The sequence below is a fragment of the Blennius ocellaris genome (assembly GCF_963422515.1).
Source record: "Blennius ocellaris genome assembly, chromosome: 4".
In the NCBI taxonomy this organism is placed as follows: domain Eukaryota; kingdom Metazoa; phylum Chordata; class Actinopteri; order Blenniiformes; family Blenniidae; genus Blennius; species Blennius ocellaris.
The window spans coordinates 18,863,943-18,882,910 of NC_137653.1; the positions used below are offsets into that span (position 1 = coordinate 18,863,943).

General features: G+C 38.9%; 1 protein-coding gene across 1 annotated transcript in view; it reads left to right on the forward strand.

Moving 5' to 3' along the window:
• slc2a9l2 (solute carrier family 2 member 9, like 2) overlaps positions 1–18,968 on the forward strand; it is a gene marked incomplete at both ends in the record, with an annotated part of 91,954 nt that overhangs the window by 38,286 nt on the left and 34,700 nt on the right. Inside the window, 4 exons of the mRNA XM_080494398.1 lie at positions 1,727–1,914; positions 4,503–4,613; positions 17,013–17,114; positions 17,349–17,424. Coding sequence (XP_080350524.1) covers positions 1,727–1,914; positions 4,503–4,613; positions 17,013–17,114; positions 17,349–17,424 — 477 coding nt within the window. The remainder of the gene's footprint in view (positions 1–1,726; positions 1,915–4,502; positions 4,614–17,012; positions 17,115–17,348; positions 17,425–18,968) is intronic.

An 18,968-nucleotide genomic window follows, 5' to 3' on the forward strand; every position in this document is an offset into this window, starting at 1 on the left:
GCGTGTATTGATTTTATTTTTTTGTCACCTGAGCGTCTGGTCTCAACATTGACACAGTGTGGAGCACGTCTGTCCCCCTGCAGGGAAAATGAAATAGCCTCCATGATGACAGTGAGACTGTCAGACACCCTGGCATAAATCCACAGCAAGACATGTCACTGACATGAATGTCCCCAGCGTGATCCAGGACTGAGCCTCTGTTTCCATATGTTCTGTCAGCGGGGGGAGACAGTCAAACATGAATTTGTACGCACTAATCTCGATAATTATCAGACTCAAGTATGATTTCACAGTGGCAATTACTTGGCTGGCTGTTGATCATTTCTGCAAGCTGTGCTCTCACTTTACTTTGCAATTGTGAGACGTACTTGGTGTATTTTATTTATATATTGTTTCCTTTTTTTCCTGGTGAAAATACAAAAAAGCAGAGAAAGACGACTTGGGTTGGTCATTACAGTGACCCCCTTAGCCTATTATTATTTTTAGTATTTATAGGCTAGTTCTCAGTTCTCTGGTTTTGCTATAGTTTTTCTCTTTTGGATTTTACATTTAAGCCTTTGAACAGTATCAGAGAAACACAGTATAAAAATACTGCCTGGGTCTCTGCAGCTTGAAGAGCTGTTTACTCCAGCACTCTGGAAACATAGCAGCATGCATGCACGCACACACGCACACTGTCTAAATGTTTTTTAACATTTCCTCCTTCATCCTGTACCGAGTACTTTGAACCAGCTTTGGTTTGCCAGGTGTGTCAGTGTTTTTTAAACTGTGACCTACTAAACCCTCATGTATTAATGACTTACTGTTAGTCCGTATCTGTTTTTGAGAGATTAGCTATTTTTCATCCAGTGTCCTCAGCCGGGATGTCCCAGAGCGTCCAGTAATACCAGGGTTTTACCTCAACAGGAAGAAGGATCAAAATGAGTCAATGAGTGTCTTTACAGCCATTTACTGCCTCACGTCCATCACTTTCCTCGCTAAAAACAATCTTCATGTGATCAAAGTGAAATTGATTTTAAGCTGATGAGTTCTGTGTTCACCCTGTTTGGTCCTGAACAAGAACAAACAGAAGCAAAACGGTCGACAATGTAACTAACTTCAGCTCTAAATATTGACTGATTAACTTGTTACACAGCATGTTGGACAATCCATGTCAGCCTCATGCTGCTCATTTCTGTTCACTTCTATTCGCTGGTCTCCAGAGGGAAAAAAAAGTTATTTTTAATTTGCATGCAGCATCGCAAACATATTACCAAGGCAGAACATTTATCATCTTCAAGTCCCTTTACCTAGCGGGTACAGAGACCTGAGAGTCACCTGCATTGCAGGACAATTTAATATGTTGGTGAATTATGTATCCCAGAGGAAACCGTTAACGTGACAGGAGTTAGACATGGCCCGTAGTAGTGCCGCCACAGATCTTTAGAGTCCAAAGGTGCCCTGTGAGCACACACTTCATATTTATTCATTGGTTTTATTGTCCCTCCGAGATTATTGTATACATTTCCATGTTGAGTGAATTTCTCTATCGCACAGTGTAATACTCACTTGTTTCTGTATTTATCATGTTGTTTCATGGTGTAATATATAAAACATCTTTAAAATTATAATTTTTCTCTTCATATTATTTGTCTCTTCCCAATGCGAAAGCAGCAAAATACCTGAGCACAACTCATGATACCGATACTGATGTTGTTGATGTTGTGTGTGCATGTGTGTATGACAGCGTTTCAGAGGTTGCTGGGGAAAGAAGACGTGTCCCAGGAGCTGGAGGAAGTCCACATGGAGGCCCGAGCTCAGGAAAACCTCCAAACTGTGTCTGTGTTACAGCTGCTGAAGAACCCAGCTGTTCGCTGGCAGCTCATCACTGTCGTCCTCACCATGGCCTGCTATCAACTCTGTGGCCTCAATGTTGTGAGATGCTGCTCTCGTCACACTTTTTTCAAGATTTCCCATTAAATACAGCTCTTTGTGTTATGGACCATACATTTAACAGTATTCATATTTTGGTTTTCATTTAAGAAAGTTTTTAATGTTCGGATCAATTCAGAAGTAGACTGATATCCACATATAGTCAATATTGCAAAATGATCTTCAACTTGTAATCAAATGTGTTTTTAGTTTATCACCAAGAGACTGAACGAGCCTGTGTTACTAAAGTACACGCAATAACGTAAAAGCTGATAGCAATGTAATCATTTAGGCCATTTTCAATGTAATAAAGTAAATAATGTAAGAACTTGCCAAAAATGTAACAAACTAGTTAATCATTTTTCCACAACCAAAATGAAGAGTCAATAAGTGAATATGACAACTATGCTTATTTTTGATAGACAAGCTTACATAAAACCTTATTTAAAAAATACAAAACACTTTTATTTAGAAAGAAATGCAGCCCCGTTTTTGTATAAGTAAAATATTGACTGCTGTTATTACATTTCTAAAAAAAAAATTTTTATGCTACACCTTAATGTAATTAGACTATTGGAAAAATATTATTATGATAAAGGCTCAAATATCCTATTGGCAAGTTATTACAGTATTGGCTAGGTTGAATGTGAAATACTAAAATTATTAGGTTATTGGCCATTATTACAGTATTGGTTGTCACCCTTATCTTAACTTTAAGTTAAACAACATTCCTCACTCAACTAGACAATAAAAACTCCAAACAACATAAATGGCCATGGTCGTTGTTTTCCTTTCTTTCATCACACTACAATGTTTTTCAGCTTCCCCAAAATAGCACATGCAGTACGAAAAAACTTAAAGTATTACACATTTTTTGGCCACTCAGGGGCAGCAAATAATTAAAAAAAACACACAACTCCTACCGCCCCTTTTTGCAGTTGGGTTGTGCCTGATTTTCTTGCAGAATTGTGACTGCTATCAGCCAGCTGACACAATCAGATATTTGTGAGGAAAGCATCGGCGTGCAAAATTGCTTCAATTTCAGACACTCATTAGTCTTCGGCTTGTTGATGATATTGTTGTATAATGAATTATATTTATTTCCTGTCGGATGCCGAAGTGTTCATTGTGTTGGGATTCAGTGGATCAGGTGTAGCATCACTTTAGACTGACACCTCTCCCGGGTCTGTGCAGTCACATGTGTGAACCAACATCTGTGATGTTTTCTTCAACTGAGCATTTTTTAAAGTTGTTTTTAATTTTCCTATTTGTAATGAAACAAAACAAAAAAAATGGTTATAAAATCATATATATATTTTCCTCATTTAACTGGACTTTCTCTGTGCTTTGGGTTCAGTGTCGGTCACTGCGTGCCACTGGAGACATTTACCCTCCATGCATGCTGCTCTGCAGTCCACTTGATGATAATGACTACTATCCAATTACTGAGCTATCCTCTCAGTCCTAAGAAAAAAACCCTGCACAAGGAGAGTAACAACTTCTCATAGTGCTTCAAATCAAGAGGGGCAACAATGAAGTAATAAAAACAGATGACAGCTCTTTTAAGTGTCACTGGAAGCATCTTTAAGTAAAATCTCACTGGGATTGACACGGTGCCCTTTAGATGACACTGACTTGTCCTTAATGTGAACTAAAAATGTGAATATGTTTTTTCCAGAAAGATTGTCAATTTCAAACATTTAGAAAAATACTAAATAGTTGACAAAATAAATATCCATCCATTTCTATGTTGCTTTGTCCACCTTAGGGCTACAGGGAGCTGGTGACAGCTGACAGTCACGTCTAATGTAATCAATTTACCTAATCTGCAACTTTTAGACTTTCCGAAGGGAACTAATTCAAACTGACCCCCCCCCCCCCCCCCCAAGTGTGCACTGGAACTGAGGCAAGAGTGACAAGCACTTTATCGCAGAAAAAATGAATAAATAAATAATAATGCTTCTGGTCAAATGTTCTTATTCGAGAGGCAGATGGACCTCACCATCCTTTGCAATAAATCAAGAGGCTCATATGATTCACCATGAATATAGAAATTACTTAATTTACATAAATTTTCTTACCAAGGAGACAGTAATGCCATTTAAATCACTGCGGAGGTCTTCATGTTGATTGTCATATCATATTCACTGATTCTCCCCCCGACCCTCTCAATTACAGACAGATAATTTCATAATATTTCAAATTTGCGCTGCTACAAAATGCTGCAATTGATAGCTTCAACCAATATTCCTGCTGCGATTTCACAGCCTCGTTGTTCCACCACGTCAAATTCTGACAGCCATATTAATGTTTTGACTCCTCGGTGTTTTCTGAAATGGAGAATAGTGCGTGCAATGAGCCCAGAGAGCGGAGAGAGAAAAAAATTATATAGAGAGGAAAAATCTTGACGGACTCAAACATTAAAGAACCTTATTCAGTTTAGATGTAATGGGAATGTACATTTTGAGAGCTGGAAATGCATTTAAGCTGTAAAGTTGACATGAATTTCTGACGGAAAATCTGCAGCATGCAACACACATCCATACATCTAAAAGGTAATAAATTAGATTTTTTTTTTTATTTTCTCATAGATCTGGTACTACACTAACGGGATCCTTCGTGCAGCGGGCTTTGCTGAGAACATCCTACCGTACATCACACTCAGCACGGGGGCCATTGAGACCCTGGCTGCCATCGTCTCAGTAAGTTTCTGGCGTGACTCGATACTTAAAATACAGCCTGTCTGTTTCCAGGGTCAAGGATCCTCCAAAATTCAATGACAAGGTTTTCTTTTTTTCCTTCTTTTGCATCGTATTGGGACTTGTTGTATTCTGCTACATAAGAATGTAAAATAAAAAGTCCTTCTCATCGCACTGTATCTTCCATTTGACCGTCATATGATGTGGGTTTTTAACTTGCGTTATACCATCATGATGGCAGTTAAAGTTTTTTTCTGTGACTCTCGCAGCATTTAGTTATCATCAAGTGACATCTAGTCATCTCTGGTGGTTGTTTGTAGTATATTTATAGATAGATATGTCATATGACCTCATAGTCCAGAAAATACAATGGCTCGTTATTGCAACTGAATGCCTATTCAAGCCTACTAGTTTAGACTTGAATGACCTAATAACTGATTATTATTGTCCAGTTATTCACTGTTTGGTACCGCAGTTTAAATCAGCTTGTTATTCATTTATGTAAATATAAAAACTGTTGTTTAGATGTAAAGCGGCTGCCTCTCTGTCCTGCTGACAGTCTCTCCTGCTCACCATAGGGTTGTATAAATCTTTTGTTTGTTGATGATATGTAGCTAAACTCCTTTTTAATGGAGCATAGCAACTTGAAAGGTGTTCAATTTGGAATAACATCAACCAGGTGCAGTTTAGTAAAACCAGGATGTGAGAAATTGTATTTTTCTTGTTAGAATTAATGGGAAAGTCTCAAAAGTCCTGAAGATTTGTTTAATGAGAAACGATCAATCGCGGTCACAAATGACTCCCAGAATTTACTTCCGCGTTTTTCAGTGTGAATAAAGCCTGATGAACACGGCTGAAATCTAATTTGTTATTTTCCCGAATACTCACTTGTTTACTTCCTATATTTTATTTGTTACACTAACTTTTTTAATAAATATTTAGTAGCTGGAGTTCATTTGTGCTCCACTGCTCATGTGATCAGGCTGTTCTCATAATTTCTCCAAGTTGTTTATTTTTTCCTGAAATGAGCAACCTCATTCGAGTGCGTTGTCAGTTAAACTACAGATACAGACTGAATCTCCTTTTCTTGGAAGATGGCTTCTTCATTAATGTGGTTTGCATTTCCTTCAGTGGGTGTGCCATATTTTCACATACTGCTTAATGTGCAGAAAGGGCTCATATTGTGACAATTTACATTGTGGATTTCATTCTATTTCGTTGAGAAGTTTCCTGACTGTGCAGCATCTCGCAGCTGCTTGTTAACCGGCATGCAGACGCTCTGCTGGATGGTGCCGGGTCAAGCTGTGGTTCGATCTGTGGTGCAATCGACACATCCAGCTGCTGCTTCATCTTGCCAATCTTTGATATATGTCAGTAATTCATGAACAAAGTGGCTTCAAATCAATGCTTAAAAAAAAAAAAAAAAAAAACTGCTTCCAAGCTGATGCATTATTAAGTTATTTGTGTCAAGATACAAGTATTAAATTACAATACTATTAACACACACACACACACACACACACACACACACACACACACACACACACACACACACACACACACACACACACACACACACACACACACACACACACACACACACACACACACACACACATCTCTTTAACTATGGCCTCTACAGGAACAATGAATGATTCATTATTTATGTGCTTTGGCATTGTTTTTTCAGAAGAAATTAGTTAATCAGATGATGTTATTTTGGTCCTAAATACAACGATTCAAATGTGAGCCTTACGAGCCATACCTAAATGACACCTTTATCTGTGAGTCAGAGGTGCTGCAAAAACAAAGTGGAGCCAAACACTGGCAGACATTCCTACTCTCATCAATACATACATAAGGCAAGTACATTTCTTTTGTTGACATGTGCCAATGTAGTGACAACCCTGAAGCAAGTCAAGCCTCGAGCCCCCCTCTTGTGATCTCTAGGAGCCCCCGACATGGGTCCCAGACCACAGTTTGGAGATTAATGATCAATGAAGCACTGTCTCTGTCCATGCTGACATGAGAAAGTGGGACTGTAACGTTACATTCCTGTTTGTGCAGCAAAATTGAGAGCACTTTGCACCAAACAGCCTTAAAAAAGCTATTTGTTGGTCTGAGTTTCTCCGTGGGCACCATGTTGTGAATATACTGCAGCTTTTTTATGGGATGATTCACACAAAATGTTAATGGTTCACATCACACACTGTGTTCAATAAGTGAATCACAACATAAAATCCCCTCGCAAAACCACCTCACACACTTTTCACCAGAGTCAATTTCCTTGAAGCTGATCATGCTCAGATGAGTTGGTAAGAAATGCCTTGAGTACATATTTTACTTTGCCACAGTATTTCTCTATTGGACTGTCAGGGAGTAAGATTATTTGAGATAATATTTACACTATCGAGGCAGCAGAAATGAGTTGTGATGCTTAGTTGACACTAAGGTGATTTATTTCAAATTGCTCTATTAATCTTTGTCACATCGTACGTCGCTGCACATCACAAGGATTCCTGAGATGTAGTTTGACGCAAGACCATCATTACTGTATCTTCGACAAACGTTTTTTCCATTGAGAGGAGTTGATGGGTTTCTGTATTCAATTTAAAACCTTTTCAAATGTTGGTGTGGAAACATTGATCTGTGGCACTATTGCAGTGTTCTATTGATCTGGATTTGGCTGGATAAGATCCAACTCTGTGAACTGTATTTTTACCACTCACACAATAAACCCTTTAGCAAACATTGTATTTTGGAAAGTGGTTTCTAGCGTTTTTTTGTTGTTTTGTTTTGTTCCCCTCACAATACTCTCAAGAACTGTGAACTTGAAATAAACAGTTCAGAGCTGTATAATATGGGATGGCCCTTCGCTTATAAGTGAACTCAGTAGTGCAATAAATGTATGTGCCATATGTTCCCTCCTCACTCTTTTCTCTTGTCTTGGGGGTACCTTTTCCCAAGCATACAATTGAGACTGCATATCACTTTTAGTTTAACTGTTTCAATTGTTTCTCTACTTGAATGTTGTATGTTCATTGGGACTTTCGGAAAATTAGAGATCAGCCATGGGGAGGTGAGAGGGAAGCTGGGAATCACATGTGTACATCATCTATTTGAAGTACGGTGGTATCGTTTGTCATCTCCGTAAATGGCAGTTATTTATTTCACTCAAAGTGAACAAGTAACAAAAAAGTTCCAGGATCAATATTGCTATACAAACTGAAATGTTTACAATAGAAGGCAAATTTATTGATTCATTTATAATTACTTCGGTTTCAGCTTTGGACAACTTCAATTCTTCAAATGGAGCAGACTCTTTGCATAAGCAATACCATAAGCTGAAGCGTTTTTCTTCAGTGAGAAACAATTCACATTTCCACTAAGACCTCTCAAGTAACATTAGATCAGGCTGCGTCCAAGTCACAGTGCTGCAGTGGTATCATGACTTAACAAGCGCTGTCTGCTCGTATTTGTACACTCATATTTTTTGTTGCTTTTTCTCTTTGTTTTCATCAATTTTTATGTTATTTAAAAAAAAATAATAATTAAAAGCCAGTTTGGGAATTCATCGCAACCACATCGTAGTAATACCACAAAAACAACAATCGTAAAATCAGAAAATTAACAAGTTAATTTTAGCAGGCTTCCACCATGGTTTTATATATATAACATAGGAAATTGTATTTCTGGTTTGTTGCGTTCACATACATTTCATAAGATGTTGGGGATTTCTGTGTAATTTCTGTGTTTCTGACAATTAAAAACCAGCATGCATTATGCTACATTACCCACCATTCAGCACGAAGCTCTGTTGTTAAATTATGTTGCAGAATATGCAACGGTTCATGAGGCGTTCTTTAGTCATAAAGACACATAAATGTAATGTAAAGGTTTACTAGATTGTCACAAGCAATAGGATACAAACATAATTGTATGTATCATTGCTCCAATTGTAAAATGCTATCTGTCTATCTGACAGTCTCCATCTATTTTCTGTATTCATGGGATAAGTAATGGGGAATTCAGTAGCTTCTGAATAAAGATTCTGCTTTGTGCCCAGGAGGTCACGCTGCTGTTGTGAATAGCTGTCTATTATGTTGAGAGCACATATGTAATTTGAACAAAAGGAAGTCTGCGACTTGATTACCTATAATTTTGAGTATTGGAAAAGAAGAGGTTTAACTCTCATGATGGAGGCTTTTTCTGTTAGTCTAGTCAAGCCTCCAAATCAAATAACAGTAAAAGGCAACCAAAAATGGTGATTTGTTGTTTTTCAACTCTGTTCCAAAATACTTCTAGAATTAGTTTGCAACTTTTAAATTTACTATTGATCCAATCTACCTCAACTCCTGTGTTTTTAGAGTGGTTTTAGTGGTGGAGATACAAAGGGAATGAAACACAGAAAATTTCCATGACTAGGCGGTGAACTTAAAGGCTTATTTTGGTTTAAAGGGCCAATCATTTAACTGCATAATGACTCATCTGAGCATATGCTTTACATTTTCTTTTTAACACAAGGATGTTTTAACAAATAGCACTGACAAATATGCCTCTCATTTCTCCCTTTTCCTTATGTGCGTTAACAACCTGTGTAGCCTGATATCTATTTGCGTGGTTCCTATTAGCAGATTAAAGCAGATCTTTGATCTGTGGCTTTCTAAAGACCACCCTCTGAGTGACTTAACAGCCAGATGACTGACTTCAAACACCAGCATGTACTCTTTAGATACCAGTTTTCCCTGCGGCATATCCCCATCAGGCATCGGCAAGCCAAACACTTTACCAAAACACTGTCTTTCTTATAGCGCTGCTCACGCTCTGCGGCAGACTGTGTTGCTGGGGTGCACAGAGTCAAGACTGAACAACACAATTATTCATGAGCTGGATAGCAAATGTTAATTACCTCAAGTTGAGACATGAACATAACCTGTAGGGAACTCTTTACTACAGTTTATTCTGCATGTTTGCAAGGTGGAACACTTGACATCTAATGAGAATTAGTTTTCTTTGAACTTTCAGAAGTTGCCACTATTTACGATCTTCTATCCATGCTGCACACATGGCTTTGAAATGTATTTGGCAAGTACTCAAAGGTGAAATTTAATGCTAATCCTTTAATCTCATTGTATATGCCTATGATGGATGAAAGCACAACAGGTTACATTTGGCTGTAACCTGTGAATGTCTTTCAACAAAGAGCTGCCAACATACAAACAATACATCTCTAGTAAGCCAAGTTAATGATTTTACATGCTCCAAATGATTTAGCAGTTCCATTTGCACTTTGCAGAAAAAGCAGTTTCACTTCAAAGTAGCACAAAACGAATCAACCTGCATCTAGTTGCTTGCTCACGTTGAATGCCTGCACAGCACATTTGACAGTCTTCACTTGCTAATCATCAGGTCCTCGTGTTAAACATGTGAAAGATGTCTCGAGGTACTATGATCACAGAAAAATAAAAAAACAGTATAAAACCTGAAAATCCCCTTAACAGGGAGTTTAAAAGGTTTATTTGAGAAGCTAATGATTTGTATTGACCTTCTTATTGTCCTATGTCCAGTGCACCTATGTTTTATATGCACGCACGCACATTTTCTTTTAAAGCAATTAACATAAGCTCAGCATACATAACAATCCCAGCAATTGTTGAAGTTTCTCTCTCTCTCTTTCTCGCCTTTAAAAAAAAATACAAATAGGCACCCGTAGTTTTAGAATCTGTGTCTTCAATAGAGCTGCCAGATGTTGTACAGGTTGTCCTTTTTTTGGCAGTCTGTCAACAAAAATATCTAATAAGGGGTTGTAGTGATCTGTCTTATGTGCTTTGCCACCTTCACCACCTGTTCTTTACTGTACAGCTGGAAGAGCACGCTGTAGCATCAGGACAGGTCGCTCTCTTGGGTCAAAAGATAGAAATTAATTAGAGGGGCATGAGCGAGTTGACCTTGCTCAAGCTTCCTGAGGTAGTATATTTTCTTCTGGGCCTTCCTCACCTGATGAGGAAAGTAAAGTCTAGTAGAAGTCGGGTGAGTCATGGACACCAAGGAATTTGAAGCTCTCCCCTCTATCTTTTTACCTGCTTTATCTTTTTACCAAGTGTTCAGTGGGCTTCAGTCTTCTGAAATTGCTAATTATTATTTTAGCCTCATTTTCTTCACATGACGGTGAGATTCAGAGTACTTTTTTTAACTTGATATTGGAGTTGAATGTGTGAGTTATAAAGATCAGATTTTGTGGGTTGGAAGAAGTCAGTGTCTGTAAGAGGCAGGTGATGGTTTGTCAAGGTGACAATGTGAAGAAAAATGACTAAAAATTTGATCTGAAAAGACTCACAAACACAGGTATGCGCTAGAAGAGCTTTATTGGCTTAAGAAGTTATTTGGCGCTCAGACCCCGGCGGAAGACTGAGACAATAATGGCAGTAGCGTACAAAATCACTTTTGACAGGGCTAGCAGTGCTCGTCACCACTGAGTAGTGGATGCATGGACACGATGATCTACGGTTAGTCTTACCCACACAGTCTGGACACTGGTGTTAGCGAAGAAGAGGATGAGCTGGAGATTTGGTTCATTTTGAATAGTGAGAAACCCAACTGAAGTACGTAAGCAAGCAGGGGAAAAGCTCCCTCGAAAAGGAAGAAACCTTTGCAGAACCGAGCTCAGGGGTGACGGCTTTTTGCTAGCCGGTTGGCTGGAGGATAGGAGGGGAGGATGAGATGACGGTTCAGGTAATGTATGGATTCGGACTGGATGATGAGCGTTGATGGCGGTGTGGTTGCATGACCCAGTGGAGGAGGGGTGGAGGTGTGTAGCAATGCAGGTGGAACAGCTAAAGCTTGAACATGAGAGCCTATGAGTTGGAACCTGGCTGATGATTGGCTGGGTGGAGGCGACCTGCGGCAGGGACTGGCTACCGTAAGTGGGTGTGCCTGGAGAGGAGCAGTGGTTGGATGATGGCTGGAGGTCGGTCTTCCAGGTTGAATTATTGCTTTAAGCTCCATTTGATGCAATTATGTTCTGCAAAAGGGAAAAGTGTGAACTCATTTATCTTGAACCATCAGCCTGGTGCTGATGGAAGCTATAAACCTCTTCTCTTTTTCATCTTTTATCAGGGTTTTGCTGTTATATTTCTTTGTCTTTAATTCCCTTGGCCAGTGTGTTGTCTGTGTCACATGTGTTTTAGTACTAAATTTGTTCAGGTTGCACATGCAGTTCAAAAAAGAGAGAGGCACCCGGAAGGGGGATTGTTTTGGGGATAATTTCTCTCTGCAGGTGGCACTTTTCAAAATCAAGAGTGAGAGTGACATTGTTTCAATTGTCTTCTGTCTGCAGCACCCAACACCTGTGTTACTTCTGAAATAGAAGGGCTTTTTTATTTTTTGCATTGTGTTATTTGTTCACATTTTTATTAAACAAAAAGGAATTTTCTCAAACACAAACATTATGATTAGAAAAATAGTCAATGATTGACCGTGAATACTAAAAGAAGCATGTTGATTGACTGAATGTAAAAAATGCTTTTACAAGAGTGATTTCAACAAAATAGTATTTTTCTCGCTTCACATTTCTTTCACAACACCTGTAAAACATGTCACAAAAGCCGAACTCCATCAATAGAATATTTCTTGTTGCAATATTGCTTCAGTGACTTTTTTCACTCTTTCTTTTCATAGTTGATTTTTTTGGTTTGTTTTTATAACATTGGAACAAATTACCCAAGACCGTGCAAACTGGATGTATTGTGTACTCTCTCAGAGCTACAAGGCTTCCATAACCATTTTCAATACAATTTACACCACCTGCAGCAAGCTTTTATCTCCTCACGTCAATGCACATCTGTATTATACTGGGATCCATGTTGCCTTTGATTGCATCTTATTAGATTTATATACACCTTGAAGCGTCAGCAAAAAGCTTCAGTTTCATTGTGCTCTTAATTAAATACAATTTAAATAATTTAATGTTATCCATCATCTGGTTTTAGTACATTCTCATCTGAACACACCATCTTACCTCCATTGTGAAGCACGTAATGAAGAACCAACATAATACATGCACAATGCTCTCCTCTGACCCCTCTGTCATCTCTTGCGCCCTACTGGGCAATCGCCTTTTCACTGCGGCGAACTTGTCACTATACGGCTGGATAGCAAATGAGAACTGTGGATTTCATGCCACTCTGCATTAACTCACAGACATCCGGCTGTGTCGTCAGTGTTTGTGGCCAGTTGGAAAACTCAAGTCAAAATACAAACAAACGACCCAGAACAAGGAAATCCTAAAGCTGATGGAAAAATCAACCCAGTTTATGGGGTTTAAGGTGCCATTTTCAAAATTGTTTTTATCTTGCACATGCATCGACTTTCACCTTAATTAAATATATATGTATAGACAGGCATATATTTTACTTTGATGGCTGTTGTGGCAGTACTTTTGTCATGCTTTACATGTGTGATTACCTGTTAATGACTTCCTCTGAGCAGTCTGCTTCCTGCTGGACAGGACTACAAGAAGCAGAAATGTAAATGGCCATCACAGACTTAGAATCACATTTATCAGTATATATGTATATTTTATTGATTCTAACTATTGTGGAAATCTTCATTCTCAGTAGCGTGTGGTAGTCTTTCAGTCATGGCAGCAGTTACACCGTTCCGTCAATAACACATAAAAATTGGATTGGCTGATGATACTGTCACTCAACATTTTAACCCAATAGCAGCGTCCAGCTTCGATCAGAGGTTCGCGAAGCTTTACTCTGCTTGCCCCAGCAGAGGAAAGGAGTTGTGACGCGTTTAGATGACATAAGAGATTTGAGCTCTACAAAACAGAACCAATTGTCTTCTGGAAAAAGTTGCTAAAGTCACTAATTGATTCCAGACACAGATTTCAGAATCACTTTTTAATTATCAAAAAAGAAAGAAAAATTGTTTTTGACAGGGCGAGCAGTACCAGCCCTGACTGCACACCACTGGTTATTCTGACGGTGAGTTCATTCAATGGATTTCTTTGTGGTGCAGAGATCACATCACATCTGAAGGGCCAGTAGCGCCTTAAGCCGTGGCAAGTTGTCTGTAACGGCTCATCTGCTTCCTGATGTGATGTGTAGTGACCACACATTTTAATCCTGCCAACCGTGAGGGCAGTTACCAGTGTGACCTCTATTGAGTCTGCCCAGAATTGGAGTATTGTGTCACTGCTTGTGCTGTGTTTGAGAGGCCATTCAGTCCAGGAATCATTCACTTCGCACAAAATGGTCCAGGCCTGTCAAACACGTCGTCATATTTTGTATTTGTAAGTCATTAAGGTGATTTTCTTTCCGTCAGACAGCGCTGTTACAGACATATTGTCATTAGCTGAAGATCTCAGCACTGGAACCAGAGATCTTTCAGCTTGCACATGCAGCTCGCTAGTCAAAACTGACTATGTGACAAGCTGCCAAAGCAACAATGATTATATAACACGGATGAAAGCAGGAAGTCCAAATGTTCAAGCAGCTTTACATGCACAGAAGCGCGAACCTGTGATTCAGACAACTCCAGATTTTACATTATATAATGATACATTTACTTATTTAAAAAATTTAGAAAAACTCCCACTGTCAATATTTATGCAATCACACACACACACACGCACACGCACACGCACACACACACACACACACACACACACACACACACACACACACACACACACACACACACACACACACACACACACACACACACAGACACAAAGCTCATAGTGTATATGTTCATGATCTCACATCTTAATGAGCTGTCGGTTCACCGGTACTTTGTATGTGCGCAACTCCGTTGCTGTGTGGCTGCAGTGCAGGTAGTGTCTCATAAATGTCTGGTGCCCACAGAGCTGTTTGAGTTAATCCAGATCGAAAGCTCATACATTTGGTCTGCCCACAAGAAATGTCTCAAAAGAAAGAAAATAAAGCTTAACAAAGGAGGGAAAAAATATTTTTAGATGCCCCCCTCCCACAACAGCAGTGGCAAGAGTGCACGTTAGTCTCTCCACTCCATCCCTTCACTCTACACCTCTACACAGAATCCCTGTGGTACAGAAATACATACTGTATAAATACCAGTGACCTTTTTACCACAATCTCATAAAATACCTCTCCTTATGCATGGCACGAGGAGAGCCATGAATACTTAAATTCTCCCAGGTCATCTGTGGAAGAAGGTCCATCTGGTGCTTTGCCTTTGCCTCCATCTCATGCTCAGTGGTTCATCCATAATCCGCAGACACTGGGTGAGGAGCAAGAAGTCACTGCAGAATTACTGATAAGCTATGTGACATGTAGTGATGCGCTTATGTGTAGATCTTGTGAATGCCACAATGTGCATTGCTACAGGTTGTGTGCAAGGCAGCTGCAACTTAAGTTATATCTGATGTTATTCAATGCACACATGTTGTCTTGGGGAGATGAATAAATTGTGCCCTTTTCCTCCATTTGAAAAATAAGCAAAATCTACCTTGTTTGTGGCAGCCACAACCTCAACCATTTTCTTTCTTTCAGTGCTTGAGAAGTTCAAAAGTGTCGTACGAAGGAGCTGAACCAAGAGCAATGATTGGCTTTTTCGTCCTCTTTTTTTTCTTTCTGTGAAACACCATGTGCTCATGAGTAAGCGACTCAACTCCTCCATCCATGCTCTGAAGCTGAACACCTTGTTCTTGCACCTGTTAGAAAATACAATTCTGAACCTATATGTGTACTTTCCTATTAAATCCAGTCAAAATGACTCATGTGAATCTTTGGAAATGCGCTGAACAAGAGGATGAAACAGGAGAGTGATGTTGGACATTGTCACCTTACAGGGATCCTAAATTGTTTGTTCCAATGCCAGCTAACAAACCAACTAATGATTGTGTTTATATATCTAATTAAATAAGTTTGGCCCACAGAAAAAGGTGGCTTACATCTTTAATTCACCATCATCAAAACTCTTACTTGGTCATTTATAGTGTCAACTAAAACAAACAAAGAAGGCAGATGAATTCTTAGAAAAAGAAAGTGTCTCTTCTTGTTTTCTAAGGAACACTATCAAGTAAAAATTTTCTAGTTTTGAGATTTTTAATAGAGTAAACCATTGATACAACATCACTGTACATATATAACATATCACTTTCAGCTCAGCCTGGTCTATATGAGACTGCATAATCTGACAAAATTCAGCCTCCTTACTGAACAAAAGGCAATTTTTGAAACTCTATTATATAAAAAAAAAAACAGAGTGAAACAATGCAGAAATGACTTTGATAGTGAATGCCAATATATAAACACTTTTAAGTACATTTTTTTGTTTGTTTAGTAGTTTTTGCGATGATCATCTCACCTGCCTCCCCTGACGGTACATCCCAAGCAGTTGTCTATGATTAAAGTGGATGATCTGGACATAAGAAGTAAAGGGGCTTTACACAATGTCATAATCGTACTTGTGACAGGACAATGTCAGCCCTCTGTACGAGCCACCCTTCCAGCTCAGGGTCAGAGGAAATTGCCTTCCTTACCTACCCTGCTGTAAGGCCTCTGTCACCTCATTGAAGATCAGGATGTGAATCAATTCTCTGGGCTTTCTATGTGGAGTTTTCTTGTTCTACTTATGCGTACATGGGCTCATGTGAAAGTCAAAAAAATTGTTCATGCTCACAATAAAATATTTAGTTCACACCACCAGAACACATCTGAACCTATCAACTATCTGAACGTTTTTGGAGCAGAGTTTAAGTGGTATTATTGGCATATAAGCTGTATTGGATTGTATTGCTGCACTATTTAACCAAGATTCATCTTTTTTTTTCATTTATTTTTATGTATTTTATTGTTTAAACTTCATGCCTACATATACTGCTGGTCCTGAGTAATACATTTTGTTTGCATGTGGAAGCATGGAAATGACAATAAAGACCTTGAACCTTGAATTCGTTTGTAAAAATGTACCTTACAAAGGAGCTGGTGAGTTTATATCTCATTAGCATAATGTCTGATCACTTCTTTACTTTTCCAATTTACACAGTAGGAGATGAAGGCTATCCAGGGATGGATAGAAAATAAAACCAAATCCGAAAATAAACTCTTTAATTGTGACCAGTATGATAAAAACTATCAACATTAAAACTAGGTATTTTTGTTTATTATTGTTGGAACTTTTGGAGTTTTGGCTTAGGTCCCCTCTGCCTTCATTGGAGTGTTTGGATAGCTGTCACAGCCCTTACATTAATATTCAGTCTACTGTTGATCAGTGGTAGACAGACCAATTTATCCAATTTACTAATCGTCCAAATGACGTTGTCATCCCCGGAGCCACGATTAAAGAACAAGTCTTTAATCACAATGTGACCGCAAGCTTTTAAATAATATGTGGTTTTTGTCTTGTCTCTAGGGTTTGGTAATAGAACGAATAGGGAGGAAGCCTCTCCTCATATTTGGTTTCGGTGCCATGTCTGTGTTCTTCAGCTTACTCACGGTCTTCCTCAATTTCCAGGTAAGCCATGTTCTATTTTTCCACGGTAGGATTAATGAATAATAATGAATTGTTGCTGTCTATAATAGTCCAGTTGTGTATGTTTTGATATGTGATCAATAAAAGTGGATGAGAGGAACTTATGCAATGTTAAAAAAAAGAAGAGAGAATTACATTAACTGCATTAACTGACATGTATGAAAGAATAAGCCTAAAAACTCTTGCAACATTATCTTTTCCCCTGTGCATTTACAGGAAAGTGTGTCATGGATGCCCTACCTCAGTTATATCTGTATATTGGGTGTGATTGCCTCCTTCTGCTCTGGACCAGGTAAAACTACGCTCACACTACAGGACTGTATATCATTACTATGTTTTCCTGTTCTTCTTTCGTGGTTTTTCTGTCACATCGTGTTTCCCTGAACCTCGACTTTATGTGGAAACAGCATTTAAAAACAATGAGATACTGTAAAACTGTAGATTTTGACAGGTGGGCTAAAACCTCATGCTTCTGTTACCATTAGCCAGTGTGACTTTACCAACTCCTGCCAGGAATAATGAGCCTACTAATATATCAGTAATCACCACAGTGAATGTTACTGACATCTATTAGCATACTCAGCAGGAGTCACACATTAGATACTACATCTGGTTTGGCAGTGTAAATGTAAAGTGGACAGTGAGCGTGTGCAGAGGGGATCTTTGTGTGATGCTGACTGAGATTCAAGGTGAGGCTGCTGTCATCTCTCTCTCACACACACACACGCACGCACGCACGCACGCACGCACGTACGCACGCACGCACACACACACACACACACACACACACACACACACACACACACACACACACACACACACACACACACACACACACAAACACATCTTTTTAGAATAATAATATCTCTGGGGAGCGCCATCAGAGGAGGGAAAAGTCCTGGTGGGTATTTTAAGGTGTTGTCAGGTGTTCAGCAGCAGCTGATTGTTGATCTCCTGCAAACAAGCAGAGCAGGTGGGCAGACTGACAAGCCAACGGATGTTGGAGTATGATTTATGGCCTTTTGAAAAAAATGAAATCCCTCATTGCTTTAGAATAGTGAATGACTTACAGGGGAAGTAAGGAAAATCCACAGGAGAGATGGAACCAGTAGCAATTTGAGCTTTTGAGTAGATAAATGAGGGCAACAATTCTTCTGAAGTCAGTTCACCATGGAAACGGTGGCCCAGATAATTCACGTTTTGACAAAAATGCAAATGTTATCGTTTATTATAAGCGAAATGAGCTCTTTAACATGAAAAAAAAAAGACATAGCTATAGCATGTTTGTCTTTTTCTCACTTCTGAATTATTTTTTTCAATTCCTTTTCATCATTTTTTTTTAAGACTGCCTATATCTCTGTCCCTAATTCTCCCTTCCTAGATTTTTCTCATTCAAGTCTCTGAATTTTATATTAGTACATTTTAATCTTGCCTAGCTGCAATGCTATACTGAGTAGCTCCGGGCTTTAACTTTTCTGAAAGCAACAATCTAAAATGACATACACAAAGAAAACAGTTGAACAGCATGACTTCTAAACAAGGCCAACATGTTTGCAACACCTTTGTTTAGAGGTAAAAGTGACATCAAATTAAAAAACATTTTTGCAGCAGTTACTGAATTTTAAATCCTTTAGTGCTTGGTTGTAAGCCAAATCCCGCTTTCAGCTTTCTGGCTGTGTAGTCAAAAGGAACGAGTTGGCCTGAGGCTAACAAGTGGAGAAAAACAAAACAAAATTTGTAGACAAATATAATTACTTACATTAATTTGGCCCGAGCATCTCTTTAGGGTATGGAGATGTGACTTGAGGCAGTTCAACACTGAGCTGCCAATACTTG